The 17,164-nt window shown below is 40.0% G+C and overlaps 1 protein-coding gene across 3 annotated transcripts; it reads left to right on the forward strand.

The window, feature by feature from the left end:
* Positions 1-48: 48 nt before the first annotated feature.
* On the forward strand, positions 49-16,398 carry ADAT2 (adenosine deaminase tRNA specific 2). Of its 3 annotated transcripts, none has more exons than XR_004645099.1 (7): positions 49-167; positions 2,011-2,115; positions 7,330-7,480; positions 8,084-8,190; positions 9,160-9,232; positions 9,350-9,480; positions 15,286-16,398. XR_004645099.1 is itself a non-coding variant. In XM_034765504.1 (6 exons), exons 1-6 carry the CDS (start codon positions 123-125, stop codon positions 9,388-9,390), a joined length of 522 nt encoding a protein of 173 aa, XP_034621395.1. In that variant the 5' UTR covers positions 49-122; the 3' UTR covers positions 9,391-10,735. The 3 variants fall into 3 exon arrangements, 1 of the variants encoding a protein (XP_034621395.1); XR_004645098.1 differs by lacking the exon at positions 15,286-16,398 and adding an exon at positions 10,596-10,735; XM_034765504.1 differs by lacking the exon at positions 15,286-16,398 and having other exon boundaries at positions 9,350-10,735.
* Positions 16,399-17,164: the final 766 nt, after the last annotated feature.

Below are 17,164 nucleotides of genomic sequence, written 5' to 3' on the forward strand. Positions count from 1 at the left end.
CGGGCAGAGGCGGCCGCGCAGACACCGACACGCCCAGGCCGCCTCCCCGCGGTGCCGCCGCCGCCCGGCTCCCCCGGAAACAGCCGCGCGGCGCGGCGCGTTCCGGGCCCGGCCGGCGGGGGATGGAGGCGGCGGCGGAGCGCTGGATGGACCGAGCCCTGCGCATGGTGAGTGGGGGGCCGCCCGCTGCAGGAAAGGGGAAAAAGCCTCCAGGGCGCAAAGGCTGGAGAGCGGCGTTTGTTGTTATTTGTAGCCTCCGGGCACCTAGGACCCTCCTCCCCGCCGCCTGGTCCCCACTGTGCTAGGCGCTGGACAGAGCCAGGAGAGCCCCCGGGTCCCTGCCCCACGGAGTTTACAGTCTAGTTAGTACCTGTTAATTTCCTGACAAGCCCAGTGCGGGCGGGTTTGCCTGAGCTAGGAATCTCTGCAGGGGGAGCGGCACGCCCTTATACCTGAGTTAAAATAGAGAGGCAAGAGGTGTGTGTGTGCCAGGTAATATCTCTTACTGGACCAGCTTCTGTTGGTGGGAGAGACAAGCTTTGGAGTTACACAGCGCTCTTCTTCAGGTCTGGGTTAAAAGACACAGCTGGGGTTAAAGTGGTGCAGTTTTGCGCCTAGACTGGAGGTGGGGCACCAGGGTGGTGGGCTCCAGCACTCAGGGCTTGTCTTCCCTAGAGTTGGCTGACTTGAGTGAATTGGCCAATCCGTTCACTTGAGGCAAAATAGCTAGTGAAGACAGAGAGGTGGACGGCCCAGCATCACTCAGCTGTTTGTATCAGGGCAGCAGGTACCCCATGTAGCTGAAGCTGCAAGGGGAATGTAGGCTGGCAGATGTCTGAGTCCAGGCACGGGATTTAGTATGTTTACTCATGAGTGACCAAAAGTCAGCACCTCAAGTTTACCCCTCATCTAAGGGCACAGCTACATTAGAGAGTTCAGCGTGGCCCAGCTGCATGGATACAGTCAAGGTCACCGATATCTAAAATGACCCTTATTGAGCTTACTAATCAGGATGTGGATATAAACTGCAAGCAAAGTGTCTGGGTTAGTGTCTCCTGGACTAGGGAGGTGTCAGTTGCACCTTTCTGCAATAGGCTGGCCCTCTGTGCCTGAGGGAGATTCACCTAAAGGAGGGCAGGAAGGAGTATAACCATCTGCCTGCCTTCATGGGTTGTACATTGGGTGAGAGCCATAGTAGCCACACCAGAGGATATTTGAATGCATTCAATCAGTCTCTCATCACACTCCCATCCCGATCAGCACTCCCACATTTGTGGTTACACTGGCTTCATGGAAGGTGTATGTGTTGCTGTTTGCACAAGATTTTTGCCACAAGGTTTCCTGGGCTGAATCAGGCCCTTTATTTAGAAAAGACATAAAATATCTCAGGTCTGTCTTCTTACTGGAATAAGGTTACCATACATCCTGGTTTTCCCGGACATAGTCTCTTTTTTGAGCTTCCTTTGTCTGTCTGTGTGGATTTTTCTAATAACAGGAAATGTCCAGGGTTTTTGCAGAGCAGACAAGCCGCAGCTCAGAAAGAGCTCTGGTTGGTCCCTCCCTTGCATCCGCAGCTGATTGGTTCGTTCCCCTGCAGCCACAGTTGCTGCATCCTGCCTACCTAGGCCCCAACTCCCATCCCTGGGGAGGCACTGACTGGTGGTTGTTGCTGCGTCATGGGCTTGCACCAGCCACCGTGACAGGGAACGTTACTGCCCCCACCTCCAGTGAGTACTTCCGCTGTAGGTACCTCCTTCAGCAGCCCCAGCTGTACCCCTCCTGCTCCCCCTACCCCCAAGCTCCCTCCCCCTCCGGCAGTGTCCTCTTTTAGGGAACCTGCAATATGGTAAACCTATACTGGAAATACAGAAAGACACTCTGTCACAGAAGCTAACTTTGCCATCAAGTGTACAGTATATACAAACGCAAATAGCAATTAGGTTTTATTTTGTCTGCACTTTATCGTTAACATTTCCCCCTCCACTCCTAATTTTCTTGTGTGTCTTGCAGGCTAAAGAAGCATTGGAAAATGGGGAAGTTCCTGTTGGCTGCCTTATGGTCTACAACAATGAGATCCTAGGAAAGGGGAGGAATGAGGTGAATGAAACTAAGAATGTAAGTCGCAAAAAAAGCCCTATCAAAAAGTACACACTATGTGCAATGGGAATTTCATCGTTCACTTCAGTGGGGCCTGGATTTCCCCCCATATGTGCATATTTTGTTTTCTTTTCATATATATTTCACATTTCTATCTCTGCACACCTAATAATGCCCCCCCCTTCAGCAAATTAGCCATTCTGTTTTTTTTTTCTTTTTTTTGCTATCACTTTTTGCATGTTTATTTTTCAGAGCATGGTCTAGTTATTTCAATATGCTTTTGGTATCACCTGGGACATTTGTGTACTTACTGACTGTAATTTATGCGAGTGATGGATTTCAGAAATTTCCGCTTATCTACTTATTAGTAATTCCTCTAGTTAGAGCTATTTATGACAAGAAATAAACAAAAGAAAAGAAAGTTGATATACACAGATATAACATAGCTATACAAATACATATATTGTACCTTATATGTTGTACTGAAATCATATTTATAGTTAAAGCAGCACCCAAATTTCCTGTGACTACAGGACACTGAAGGTAATGCATTATAATGTAGACTACTGGTAATTTTTTTTTTCTGTATATTTGTGGACATAATAAATTATGCAGGAGAGCCTTGCTGATTCACACTAATGACTGGGAGACAGATGACAAATAATTGATTTTTTTTAATTTAGCATTTAAATGAACAAAACAAGGATGTCACTTTGCAAAATGTACTTTGACAAGTGCAGTTGGGTTTTATTTACTTACAATAATACTTCATAGGATTGATGTTAGTGTGTTTTCTCAAAAGTTAGTTTTAGTAATATGAGACCCAACTCTAGTATTCGTCTATGAAAACTTCCTTGGGAAGAAAGACAATACTGGGACTGCTAGTTTTGGTATGGAAGTTTTAGAATAGACATTTTAGAAAAGTTCAACTGTATTGTTTATCCAAATTATGTCAATAACAAAGACTTTTGCTATACTGAATTTCTGCTTTCAACATTTAGACCCAATTCTTGCAATCAGATCTGTGTGGGTGGGTCCTAAGCCCCACAGAGCCCTATAGAAGTCAGTGGGGCTCTGTGCAGGTAGAAAGATTTGCCCCAAATGGATCTGATTGCAGATTCAGGTCTTCAGTTTGTATTATGTCTCATCCAGTCCAAAAACAAAATAAAAAAAGGAGGCTTATAAATTCAGTTTCAAAGAGATGGTCTAATGACCCACTTCCATTTGTGTTGGATGATAATGCACAAACTTTTTGTAGCAGCTTTGCTTCTCATCTCTAGTTCATGAAAATTAGAAGTGTAGTACATGTTAGGGAGTTCAGTTTAAAATCAGTATGAATCCTTCTCCCACCACTAAAATACAGGTACCTTTTGGATGACCTACAACATGTATTTAATCAATACTACACCATTATTTAGAAAATAAAGTGAAGAATTCTAAATCCAGATAGGGAAAATTTACTATTATAAGGCAGAATGTAACAGTAGAAATCAATCACAAAAAATAAGCAGTAGCACCCTTACTCCTACAGAAAAAAAGTGTAAAGGGAACTTTAGGCACCCAAGTTTCACATTTTTTGTGGCTTGATTTTCAGAAGTGCTGAAAACACACCATTCACATTGAAGTAATTGGGAACTGAGGGTGCTCAGCACTTCTGAATATCTGCCCCTTGTTCTTTAATGACTACAAGCAGTTTGAGTCTTGGATAAAAGATGGTGTTAGAGTGATAGTGATTACTTACTAGAAAATATGTAAGCAGGAAAGACCAAAATGTCTTCAATATTTCTCTTTGTATTTTCTCACACAATTTTCTGGCATTAGTTGACTAGGCACAAAGTGAACTGCTGTGGGCACTCAAAACCCCTTCTCCCTATTCCAAAACTAGTCATTTTTGTCTAAAAATTTCTTTTCTGAAATCTCTCCAAATTTTGCCAGCAACTGAAATCTCTAGTTATTCTGCATATTGTCACATATGCTCTCTTTCTGTTCCATGCGCCAACAGCAATATATGTAAAACCAGTGAGGCAACCTCTTCTGCCAGCCTTATTTTAAAATTCTTTATCATCAGGCTCCTCCTTCTTGCTAAGATTGGGATGGGAGGAAGGGCCGTATACATTACAGAATCTTTCATGTTGCTTAATAGGAGCATGTATCTAGATTCAGCCCTTCAAGATGTTAGGCTTGTCATTACTTGGATTCGTTGGGCAATAGTGCAACAAATATCTTTGTAAGTCATTCTTTTTAAACAACTTAGCAATAGGTACACAAGACCTAGCCAGCATTGTTTTCCCTCTGGCAGCTCCCACGCTTGCCTGATTGTTCTCAGTCTTTCCTCAGACAACCCTACTATTTCCTCTGTAATAATACATGTGGCCCTTCCCAGCAAGAACATTTTTTGGAATTTGTTTATGTGCAAGCATACCCCTCCCACTACACTGTTCTCCCTTTAAGATTCTTTGTTACCACATGTACGTTTCTCCTCTCTATTTATCTCCTGTTTAGTCATGCCAGCATGTGTCATTGCCCAGAGCATCTTGCAAGTACAGTATGTAAGCACTGAAAAGGAAATATTGTTTCCACTCCTAAATTACTAATGATGCCCTGAGATAAAATAGAACTACCAGCTTTAGCCCTGTCACTCTCACTTGTTGATTCTTGTGTAAGATTTATATTGTTCGTTCTTCAGGGCAGGATACTTTTGGGCACTGTATTAATAGCATCATAAGTTTCTTCCCTAATGACTTCACCTTCAGGTAATGTCTATTCTTCCAACATCTTTTATCACCCTTCTATAACAATAATTTTCATGTTCCATTGTTACTGTTTATCTGTTTTTTTCCTTTATATAATAATGAATTAATATGTAGCACACAAATGCTATGCAAATAGTAATTTTTATGTATTGGGCTTATAGGAGATTATAAATTGACTCATATGATGTAATATGAAAGTGACCACATGCACAACTCATATAAAAATGACACATAGGTTTGTTTCAATATACCTGTTTACAAAGTCATATTTTAAGGCCATGTATTGTTCCACTAATGTGGACTCAATCCTCATCTACATCCAGCTCATGGTGGGTGCTGTTGAATTGGCGTGGGGGTGAGCAGAGGTGGCTCTATCTTCATGCCTCCTGTGATCTTCAGGGCATAATTTTGAGCAGTCAAACAGGGCTGCTCTAAATTACATTGACTATAATGGTTTCCCGGGAATCAGTCTGCTGGCCAGGGATTAATGGAGTGCACTGAGCTCACTCCCAGGCACACTCAATGCGCACAGCCTTCATAGATTCTTAGAGTCCAAGGCCAGAAGGGATTGTTGTGTCAGACTAGGTGATCATAGACCATACACTTTCCTCAAAATATTTCCTAGAGCATAAATTTTAGGAAAACATCTAATCTCAATTTAAAAAATTGCCAGTGATGGAGAATCCACCACGACCCATGGTCAATTGTTCCAATGGTTAATTACCCTCACTGTTAAAAATTTGCACCTTATTTCCACTCTGAATTTGTCTAGCTTCAATCTCCAGCCATTGGATTGTGTTATACTTTTTTCAGATAGATTGAAGAACCCATTATCAAATATTTGTTCCCTATGTAAGTATTTATAGACTATAATCATGTCACTTGACAAACCTTAACAAACCTTCTCTTTGTTAAGCTAAATAAATTGAGCTCCTTGAGTCTGTCACTATGTTTTCTAATCCTTTAATCATTCTCATGGGTCTTCTCTGAACCCTCTCTGATTTTTCAACATACTGCTTGAATTGGATCCTACTGGATACCAGAACTGGACACAGTATTCCAGTAGCAGTCGTACCAGTGCCAAATACAGGGGGAAAATAACCTCTCTACTCCTACTCAAGATTCCCCTTTCTATGCATCCATGGATTGCATTAGCCTTTTTGGCCACAACGTTGCACTGGGATCTCATGTTCAGCAGGTTACCCACTAGAATCCCCAAATCACTTTTAGTGTCAACCTTCACCGAGGAATCCTCAGCTACCATATTAAGACAATGTTAAGGTCACATTGCATCACTAAGGATGTGGGAATTACATCTAAATATTGATTTAGATCCACATGTAGATTTTAAATGTGAATCTAAATATGAATTTACAGTTATTAGTTTTAGCAACATAAGATTTTATTAGTAACCTATTTATCTGTATACATGGGCTCCATCACCTTAATATCCAAGCACATCACAATCAACAGTGAATTTAGCTTCATGGCACCCTAATGAGGTATTATCCGTATTTTACAGATTGAAAATAAAGTCACAAAGATTAAATGACTTGGCCAACGTCACACAGGAAGTGAGTGGTAGAGCTGGGAGTTGAACTCAGATCTCCCACATTCCAGTTCAGTGCCTGGGACACACACAAAAAAAATCCTTCTTTTCCTAAATAAGGATTTAAAAAAAGAAAATTATCTTGGTAATATTAATTCAAATAAATGATTCTCAAACTTGAAGAGCTACTTTGAAATCTAATGGAGTCACAGAGAGCCACAAAATAATCAGAACAATGATGTTATATTATCTTGTGATGTTTGTGTTGTGACATTAGGTCAACAAAACTCATGGTGACTGCTATATCATGATGCCGACATTACAGTGCAATATCAGGACATTATTCTGGGATTGTTTTGTGGGTCTCTGCAACTCCATTAGTTTCTGTATTCTGTTTGTGTTCATTATGCCACACCCATCACAGTGATACATGTCTCCTCCTCATTCCCTTCCCACATTTCCTTACTGCAAAGAGGTCACTCTGGTCTGTTTACTCAACATTTTCCTTACACATGGTGCTTCTGAGTTGAGCCCTCTGGTTGTTCTGCCAAGGAGTAGACAGAATGAGAAGAGATCTGATCAAGCTTGTGGATTCCTTGAGAGTTGTACATAACTAAAAATTGAGGCTGAGTATCGTTACTTCAAATCAATCTGTGCAAAATTGAAATTGCACTCTGCGTGTACTCAATTCTTCAGCCGGGACCAGCCAAAAAAAGAGTGCTTTCAAAGAAGCATTACAATGCCAGTGTGATAGAAATGAAAATAACTGATTTCTAATAGACAAGTTGTAGCCCACCTTGTTTTTATTAAAAAGAGATAATTTTATGGTGGTGTGTTCTCATTTCACTTGAGTGGATAAGGTTAATAGGGGTAATATGTTTAAAGTTGCAGATCAATGCAAGCCTTTTTTGTCTCCCTATAAATTCCCAGGCTACTCGACATGCAGAAATGGTAGCAATCGATCAGGTCCTAGACTGGTGTCATCAACACGACAAGGATCCCGCGGAAGTGTTTGCACACACAGTGTTGTATGTAACTGTAGAACCTTGTATCATGTGTGCAGCTGCCCTGCGCTTGATGAGTATCCTTTGGTTCTGATTCATGCTGGGAAACCATATGGCGATATGTTACTTTCAAGTAAATCATTTGGTAATGAACCAATGGAGAAGAGCTTGATGTTGTCAAACAAAGGTTTATAGGGTACCAGCTTATCTGCTCAGAGAACATGCCCATGCTACAGTTCCTATATTGAAGGCCATATGACCAAGGATGAGAGATTTAAGGATAAGAGAAAGCAATTTGCAAACCTGGCACATACATTGTTTTCTCTTAGGGGTGTGAAAGTAATTCTCAGAAAGAGCCTGTTACTGTATACAATTAGTTAATCCATGCAAGTGTCCAGTTTTAGAAAATGTAACAAACTGGTAATATGTGGTTTCCAATGTGTCCCCTTTGGGATCTCTTCTCTTCCATCTTCAAAGGCCAGAGCAGGATGATCCATCCTTCCATCTGCAGAAGGCATGCTCCGTGCGTTACCTAGAAGTAGCGCACGGGAGTGAGGGTTGAGTGCAGACTAATTTTATAAAAAGAGTACAAGCACTAAACTCAGATGGCCAGTAAAATCAGGATACTTTGCTTCATACCACTGTTTTCTTATTAACTTAGTTCCTTAACTCATTCATATAAATCCCACTGGTTGTGTATGGCTGTCAAAATGAGCGATTTGGAGGTTGTGGCTCAGTTTTGAACATCTCCTCTGCTAACTTAACAGACACTGGGGAACCATTTCAGGTAAAACATCAAGATGTGTTCCTTCTTGTATTTAATGTTTAAAACAATGAATACAGTTACTGTTGGTGATGAGAAACTGAGATAGTGAGGCTGTAAAAGGGTTTCCGACATCAGCAAGAACATACTGATGGCATCACAACATAAGCACCTGCTTTTTAGATTGATCACCTGCTGATCAGTGGTGGGAGAGAGAGGAAGCTTGCTTATGAGAGTACAGTTTGAGAGCTTTGTACAGTCTTCTTCTGAAAGATTTTCTGATATTCAAGCTGAAAATGGGTATTTAGCTCTCAGATATACCCAACTGTGTAAAGGAAAAGGCTATTTCTATAGTAAATGTTTTTTGTTTTTTGTTTTTCAAGGAATTGCAGTGGGATGAATGTGTACAAGTTAGCACCTTCTTATGTGGGTGTACTCTCTGCAATTAGTGGTGTTATTGAAAACATCCTAGCTCGTTATTTTTCCTATCATTCCCATTCACATATTTGGGCCAGTTACAGTACATTTTGTGGGTGGGAGTGTTACTTTTGAAGGGACAAGGAAGCCTCAGAATTGATTTCTAGGAATAGGATAATAGAAGAGCTACTTGATAGGAACCTAATTTACAAATACCGGCGTGCATGTTTCTTATATTCTCAAGGTTAGTGTGATTTGCAGAAGTAAACGGAAAGTACACTGCTAGTATGTGGGGGAGGGAAGGGTGGTTGCAGAAGAGTTTTTCTTATAACTCCTATGGAGGATAAGGAGGTCTGTCAACTACTATACTAAGCCTCAGCCTAATTTTAAAAACAGACAAGGTCTTCATTCTGAAAATGAGGGTTTCTGATCATAGATAATTAGAGATGTACTGTCAGTAAACAGAAAAGGAAGTACAAATTCTGTGCAATTATCCTACACCTCAGGTGTTATTGTGTGGCACAAGGCATCTTGGTTTTGGATGCTTTAATGAACATAGAGTTCTCATTTCAACAGTGCATTGCTGGTTATCGAGCTGAAGAAGCAGTGGACATGTTAAAAACCTTCTACAGACAAGAAAATCCAAATGGTAAGTTTCCTTTTTTTTTGCAACTACTTTAACCCTAATCATAAATTAAAAGAGTTCTGGCACAGGCATTGTCATCTTTCACTTTCCATGTCTTTTTTCCTCCATCCTTTCTGGCAGCACCGAAATCAAAAGTACGGAAAAAGGAATGCAATAAGTGATAGTCCTCTACTGATGGAAAACTGAAAGATAACAAAATAATGATTTGTGGAAAAAGATCTCTTCAGTGTTCCCTTTGATACAGCATTTGGGTATGGAATGGAAACATTAATGAATTTCAAATATGTTGATCTGTATGGTTTCACTAGTTGAACATTATCGGTTTCTGTCATTTTTTATGGCTAGTAGGTTGACTGATTTCAAATCACCAAACATAGTCTTTAGGAAGAATGTATGGTTTCTGTTTTGTGGGGAATATTTTGAATTATAGTTCAGACTGAACTTCTTTTCAGCCATATGGATTCAGCACTCCATTGGAGTAACTGCCATTCTGTACAGTACATGGATGAATATCTGTGTCCTTTTGTCTATGGAGCAGCCTCTTGCTGTTAAGCAGCAGATACTTGTAGAGACTAGATCAATACCAAAAGTGGATAAACAAGCCACTTAGAAAGTTACATTCATATACATACCCTACTGCATATTGAATTAGAATTCAATTAAGAGTTACAAGGGGGTAACAAAAGGACAGTTAAGCAACTATACCGATCTTGAAAATTGAGATCAGACCAATGTAGCAGTTCATTGTTTTCCACTGTATATCTACTGTAGGCCAAACTTTCAAAGAGTTTCTGAAAAGTCACATATGAAAAGGCAGATATTTATACAAAACTACATGTGTGACTACTTGATTTGCATAAACAAATGGTGATTTGCATAAGCAAATTCCAGTTTTGCCTGCATAGTATTTGTACATGAAGTTTTGGAGGTTGCCATGAAACTGTGTCCCTCTTACCCCTCTCTTGAATGTTAGAATATTGAAAAAGATGACTGTTAAGAATTAAATCCATCAGTCAGTTGGACTCATTCTAAACTACTAAATCATGGCATTTGAAATGTATAATCACAAATGTGAAAACTAGGAAGGAAAATGGCACTAAGAAAAACAAAACAAGATGCATGACAGTCTACCTTTTGGAACATTTGTTATTTAAATGTCACTTACATATGCTTTTGCTTGGCCATGCTGTAATTCATAATCCAGAAGAGGGCCTTACTGTTCCACTAATGAATAAAAAGTATAGGTCTAAGTTGAATCCTTGATTATATTGCTTTTGGTGGATATTTATCTTGAGGAAAAAACATCTTGTGATTTAGTCGGTTGATATGCAGAAATTTTGAGAAATGTCTTATTTTTTTATTACAGAAGAGAGATTAGAATTCTATGGATACAAAAGTCAAAATCACGGTACAAATATTTTCCACAATTAGAATAACGTTGAAAAAGTAAAAATTTTTGTTTTTGATGGTAAAATAAAGAAACTCATTTGCCACCAGTTCTGCCAACACCTTGGAATTTATTTTCTTTATATAATTTTCTCAATGCTTATAGTTTACTGAATGGGGGAAAAAGGAACTTAAAAAAAAAAGATTGTGCTGGGCTCCTATATGCTATTTTTAATATTACTGTTGTTTACAAGATTTTAAAATTATTCCTTTTGTTTACATTTTCAGTCTATTGTATTTCCTGACCCATTGGACCTCAGTTGCTGCTTGTCTGAGTCTTTTCTTTCCTATAACCAAATAAAATGTTACTGCATTTGTAGGTTCATCAGCATCAACGGAGATTATGTAGTGCTGAAAGGAGATACTGTCCGTTCCCTTCCTTCAGTAAGCAAGGGATACAAGGGACCCTGAAACAGACTGCCTAAATATTCACAATTTAGATAACAGTTTTAATGCTTAGGAGAATCTCAGAGGAAGGATATACCAGTGGTTCAGGCACTTGACTGGTGACTCAGATATGAGTTGAATTCCTGGCTTTAAGACAAGCTTCTTTGGTTTATTTTGAACAAGTCATTTTAAGGCCCAGATCCTCAAAGATATTTAGGAGTCTAATTCCCTTTGAAATCAGTGGGATTTAGGCACCTAAATACTTTTTCAGGATCTGGGCCTTACATGCTCTGCCCCCATTCTCCATCTGTAAAATGGATACCAGTACTTCCGTATCTCACTAGTGTGTTGAAAGGACAAATTAATTAATATTTGAAACCATTTAAGTATATAGATCATTGCTAATAGGAAAATTAAATACTTCTGAAGCCAAGCCTGATTTTGCCATCCTTATTTACATTGAGGAAAGCGTACTGGCATGAGGAATAGTCACTGAAGTCAATGGGACTAGTCACGTGAGTAATAATTCAGCAAGAACCAGGGCTTAAGAATCAAGCTGTTGGGGAGAAGGACTGCATAACGTACACAGTACAGCTGAAGGTGGTGGACACAGTGAGATTCTATCTAGGACTTTCAAACTGGAACAAAAGATGGCAAGTGTGATTCTTTAAAAGAAACCCATCTAACAGAGAGGTTTTTCTTTCTCTAAAAATGTTAGGATATTGATCCGTATGACAGGCCAGATATATTGCTGGGTCATATTTCAGATAGCAGGGGTTGAGAAAGCCTTATCCAAACCACTGGCTTTTTCTAACCTGGTCAATTTCTAGCTCCTAGGACAAAGTTATAATGAAGTGAAAAAACCCAGACTAAATCTGGTGGTGACATTTCTAAGTCTCTGATAGGGTTGATTATCCCTTCCAACAAGTAAAGCATAAAAGAAAAAGCCACAGTTACAGGCTCCTACAAATCTTTTCATCTCTAACCCACGTGAAATCAGTGGGACCATTCATGTGCTTAAGTGTTTTCAGGATCAAGGCTTTAGCCTCTATTACCAACACTGTTTGTAGCATTAGAACTGATGCTAAATTGGCATGTTCCCCAGCCTCATGTTGGGCTGTTGGGGTCCCAAAATGGACTCTCTTGGGTATTGATGAATCCTTGATGACGGATTTGAAAGGGAACCAATTTCTCTCCTCTGAAAAAGCAAAATTAAGTTACAAAACCTATTTCCTTGTCATGGAAAATATTCCTGGATTTTACTTTCTCTCTCCTGACTTGAAAAAATACATTGATAGATCAATTGATAAAGATACTCCTAACAGCTACAGGCCCCCAAAGCCTGTTAGAAAATGTTGGCGTTGTTGTATTGTACTGTGTTTATATTGGGTGCCTCAAGTTCTATTAACTGCTGTTGTGGCTGTAGGTGTTCAAGACATTTGAAAATTATGTACTTAAATACGTGTCTGAGTGTTAGGCACCTGACTTTGAGAAGTTTAACCTAATAGAGAAATCAAGCCATGTAAAAAATCTACAAGCTTTATAGAACTGGGCCTTGACCCACCTTTTAGTTTTTCTGTCACCTTAAAGAAAAAAAATTTTCTAAAGGAAAGAGACCAAGGTATCAATATGGAAGCTCAATGAAAACCTTTGGTTGATGTTAAGCTGCAGTCAGAAAATCAAACAAACAGCAACAATACATGAAGACCAGAATAGAAAATGATAATGAATGTATGATGCTATTATAGCAAACAATGGTAGGGCCTGTGATGTTATGTGATTAAAATATGACCGTATAGATCCGGGATCGGCAACCTTTGGCACGTGGCCCGCCAGGAAAAGCCGCTGGTGGGCCGGGACGGTTTGTTTACCTGCAGCATCCACACGTTCGGCCGATTGCAGCTCCCACTGGCCACGATTCACCGTCCCAGGCCAAGGGCGACCACATCCCTCTACTGCTTTAGCATCCCAGTCTGGATGCTCCCAGCCAGCATATAAACATGCACTGAATCTCTGTGTGATAAAAAGCCCTGGTTCAGCAACTTTGACTCCAGCAGCCTACTTATCACACCACAGCAACACTCTGGTCTCCGCCAGCCTTGGTTACTACTAGCCACGTGATCCCAACACACACCCTAGTCCTGAATTTCCCCCAAACTGTCTGCCCTGAAGGGTCCAGCTCTGGCCTGGAATATGTAGGCAAGTAATAAAGTCCGCTACTCTACACATAGCAGTTATTTTGCTTTAAGTGGCATTAACAATCACTTTAATTCAAACACAGCACTGGGTTGGTTTAGATTAAAAGTAAAATGAGTTTATTAACAAAAAGGATTTTAAGTGAGTTTCTGCATAAGGGATAAAGTCAGAAATGGTTACAAGCAAATAAAAGTGAAAAACACTTTCTGGTGACTAAGACTTAAGAAAACTACAGTCTTGGTTCAAGGTTAAGATTCTTACCATGCTTCCTACCAGCAAGATGGCTGATCATCCAATCGGTAAGGAGCTCCCACCAAGTCCAAAGGGCTGCTTCCTTTGTCATTTTAGGTGAAAGGTAACTTGGGGTTCTGTGCCCCTTTCTTTTATAGTGCATTGAACTTTTGAAATGTATCTTTCTCAAAGTCCAGTGCCCTTGCTGTGAGGAAACGTGCCATGGAGTCTGATGGAGAAGATTCCATGCAGGTTTCTTCCTTGCTGGTGCTTTCTACAATGCAAATTAATCTTTTCCTGCAGCCTCCGATATACTAGAGAATGGCCACTTGATTGGTTGCCAATTGTCTGTGATTGTGCTTGGATGGAGGTGTCGGCCTTTCCTTTGGAAAAAAACTGTTTACTCACTCCCCAGACTTGTCCCTAAACACATTTTAGTATCATGTTTCCTTCACATTTGTACAGTCCTTTGGGCATTTACTATACCTGCACCACATAAGAATATTAATGATCAGGTTGTTATGGTTTTCCAATAACATCTTACACGACACCTAAGAGATACAGATTATGACATAAGTGAATTGGGCTACACTGAACTGGTCAGGCCAACAGAAACTCACCACCAGATACCCATGAGCCCCTTGCCCTCTGGCATTGGGATGCTGTTAGAGTCACAATAAGTTACATAGATGAAGTTATTATTTTAATAAGGGATCTAAGCCCTCATATTTTAGGGCATAAGCAGACCACTAACTGATGGTGGTTAAGAAGAAACTTCCTCTAAAGGTCATGTTATTCTATAACTGTCTATTATGAGTTTTTGCATACCTTCCTCTGAAGTGTCTGGTACTGGTCACGGAGAGACAGGATATTAGATTGTCCATTGGGCTGTTCTAATATAGTAATTCTGATGTCCCCAACAACCAGTCAAAACATTCTTTCATGAAAAATGTAATAAAATTGATATACTTTGCATCATGTTCTTACGATCTACAAACTCAGACTCTGTCAGACCGTCAGGAAGATAGGTTCAGGTTTGTGAACTCTCTGCCAGACTACGCTGCTCCTACTTCTTTTGAAGTAGAATTCCAGGGGCAGAATCATGAAGAGATCCACAGCTGACCTCAATTATTGGTATGGAACACAGGGAGAGAGGGCATTATAGTCAGGACTTAAAACATATAATGATTTAGTGGTCCAAATCAGAACCTTGACCTCAGCTGGAAACAAATAGGAATCCGTTGTTGCTTTTGGAGCATGGGTGTAATGTGTTCCATGGAAGAATCTGCCAAGTAAGCAGGTAGCCACAATATGGCAAGCAGGTTTCACGTGTGGAGAGCATTACAGGAAACCAAGGAGGAGGTGACCAAGGCATAGAAAACTGGTAGGTTCCACATCCTGAAGAAATTATTACAACCTCACCAGGGGAGGGATAGCTCAGTGGTTTGAGCATTGGCCTGCTAAACCCACATTTGTGAGTTCAATCCTTGAGGGGGCCACTTGGGGATCTGGGGCAAAAATCAGTACTTAGTCCTGCTAGTGAAGGCAGGGGGCTGGACTCGATGACCTTTCAAGGTCCCTTCCAGTTCTAGGAGATAGGATATCTCCATTAATTTTCTTTCTTTTTCTTTTCTTTTTTTCTTATTGTAGTCGATGAGAATCTTAGACTTCACTGGGCTTGAAGTGCATTCTTGGCTATCAGTGCCATCTGGAAATCTCAGTGCAATCTTATTAATTATGCAAATTATTTTCAAATGACTTGCTTCATTATTTTTATTTTTGTTTGTTTCTTACAGTGTTGGCCAAGAAGACATGAAAAGGTACAGAAAACATACCCACAGCTTGTATGATATAGAATTAATTTAAGTATTTTAATGCAGGCTTCCTCACTCCCCCAAAAATATGCTGCTGCATCAGACTTACCTTGGACTGTATCTTCTCCAGTTTAAATCACAGAATTCTGTGACCTTATTTCAGCCATTGTTGAACCAGCTTGAAGGGCAGGAGCACAAAGCTACATGGCTCTGTCTGTGCTAAATGGATTGTGATTGACAATCCAAAGATATAATAAGTATGTCTTGTGACTGGCACGACAGGAGAAAGCATTAATTTAAATTACAACTTGGGGCTTTGAAAGGCTTATTGAGCCATTCCATTCTCATTATGAGTTCCTTCCAGTATTTGAGATTAAGTGATACCTTTACATGACAGTTTTATTTATTTAAATATGTACATTTATGGAGTTCTTCTATTAAGTGTTTGAAATGTCTGCAGGTCTTTTGCAGAGATGTATATGCAGCATGGCCCATAATTACCTTGGCAGGCTTAGAGCACTGATAGAAGATTATATTTTTAAAAGTAAAGTCCTCAAACTTTCCCAGGGCTTGGCAAGAAACCTATTCCTCTGTTGTATTTGGAGCAAGATCTGGGGAGATAGCCTGCAGCCAGAAGCGCCAGTGTAGGCAGTAACTGTTAAATCTTAAAAGAAAATGCTTTTGACACTAACAGAGGAAAGGAGAGAGGAAGACAATTAGTGCTAGAGTACAAGAAACAGATGTTTAATCATTTGTTTTGCCTTGTGGCTGCCAATATACAATCTTATAATTAAAATACACCTAGAAATGGGTCATTTTCTATTAATTCTCTAAGGCAGGCCTTTATCTTTTTAAGGGGCTACCTCTGAAGTGAGGTTATTTGAATTTTTCAAAATTGTTCTAAACTAGTAGTCAAGAATGATGATTTTTTTCTTTAACTGAAAAAAAAATTTTTTTTGCAGAAGTTTCTGATATGGCAGATGGCCTGTAGTGATCCAATAGGATGTGAAACTCTAGTTAGGTAGTCACTTGGCAATAAAACATGAGTTAGCCTGTGTTTCCATAGAGACATTAAATGTTTTCAATGCTGTCTTACTTTTGTCTCTTTCAAAATATGCATGATTAAAAAATAAGAAAAAGGTAATATAAAATAAAAAGCTTAGGACTCTGCAGACATGAAAGTTTAGAACTGTTTGATTAATCTTGCCTTTCTTAGGGATGTTATGTTTGTTCGCCTCATATAGCCCTGAGGACAGAGGGACTGAGTTTGTTGTTTTCTGGCTGAAGAGCAACTCAGTGACCTCAGCTATGAATGTGTCCGCCAGCTATTCTTATTTCGAGAGAGAGAGAGAGTGTGTGTGTGTCCGCCAGCTATTCTTATTTCTTTTAGAGTGGGGGGGTGTGAGAGAGAGACAGAGCAAGCCAGCTACTCTTATTCCTTTTAGTGTGTGTGTGTGTGTGTGTGTGTGTGTGTGTGTGTGTGTGTGTGTGAGAGAGAGAGAGAGAGAAAATGTGTCTGATAGTTACTTTTAGGGGTGTGTGTGTGTGTGACGCACACCCACATGTAGGTGGTTGATGATGCTGTTGGGTAAAGTAGGGGCAATTTCTGGAATTAAGGAATTGGTCAGATTGTAGTGATATGGGGTGAAATCCTGCCCCCAGTGAAGTCAACGGCAAAACTGCCATTGGGATAGTTGGAGCCAAGATTTTACCTGCTGTTTTCCTATTTTAATATGGTTAAAAAAATACATTTTGTTGTGAGGCTTTTGTAAGCTTATCTATAAGTGACTATCATGAAAAATTCACTCAGTGTCCCCAGGACCCTATTTTCCACTTCTGTGAAAAAGAAGCCTTGAATTTT

The sequence above is a fragment of the Trachemys scripta genome, chromosome 3 (assembly GCF_013100865.1).
Source record: "Trachemys scripta elegans isolate TJP31775 chromosome 3, CAS_Tse_1.0, whole genome shotgun sequence".
In the NCBI taxonomy this organism is placed as follows: domain Eukaryota; kingdom Metazoa; phylum Chordata; order Testudines; family Emydidae; genus Trachemys; species Trachemys scripta.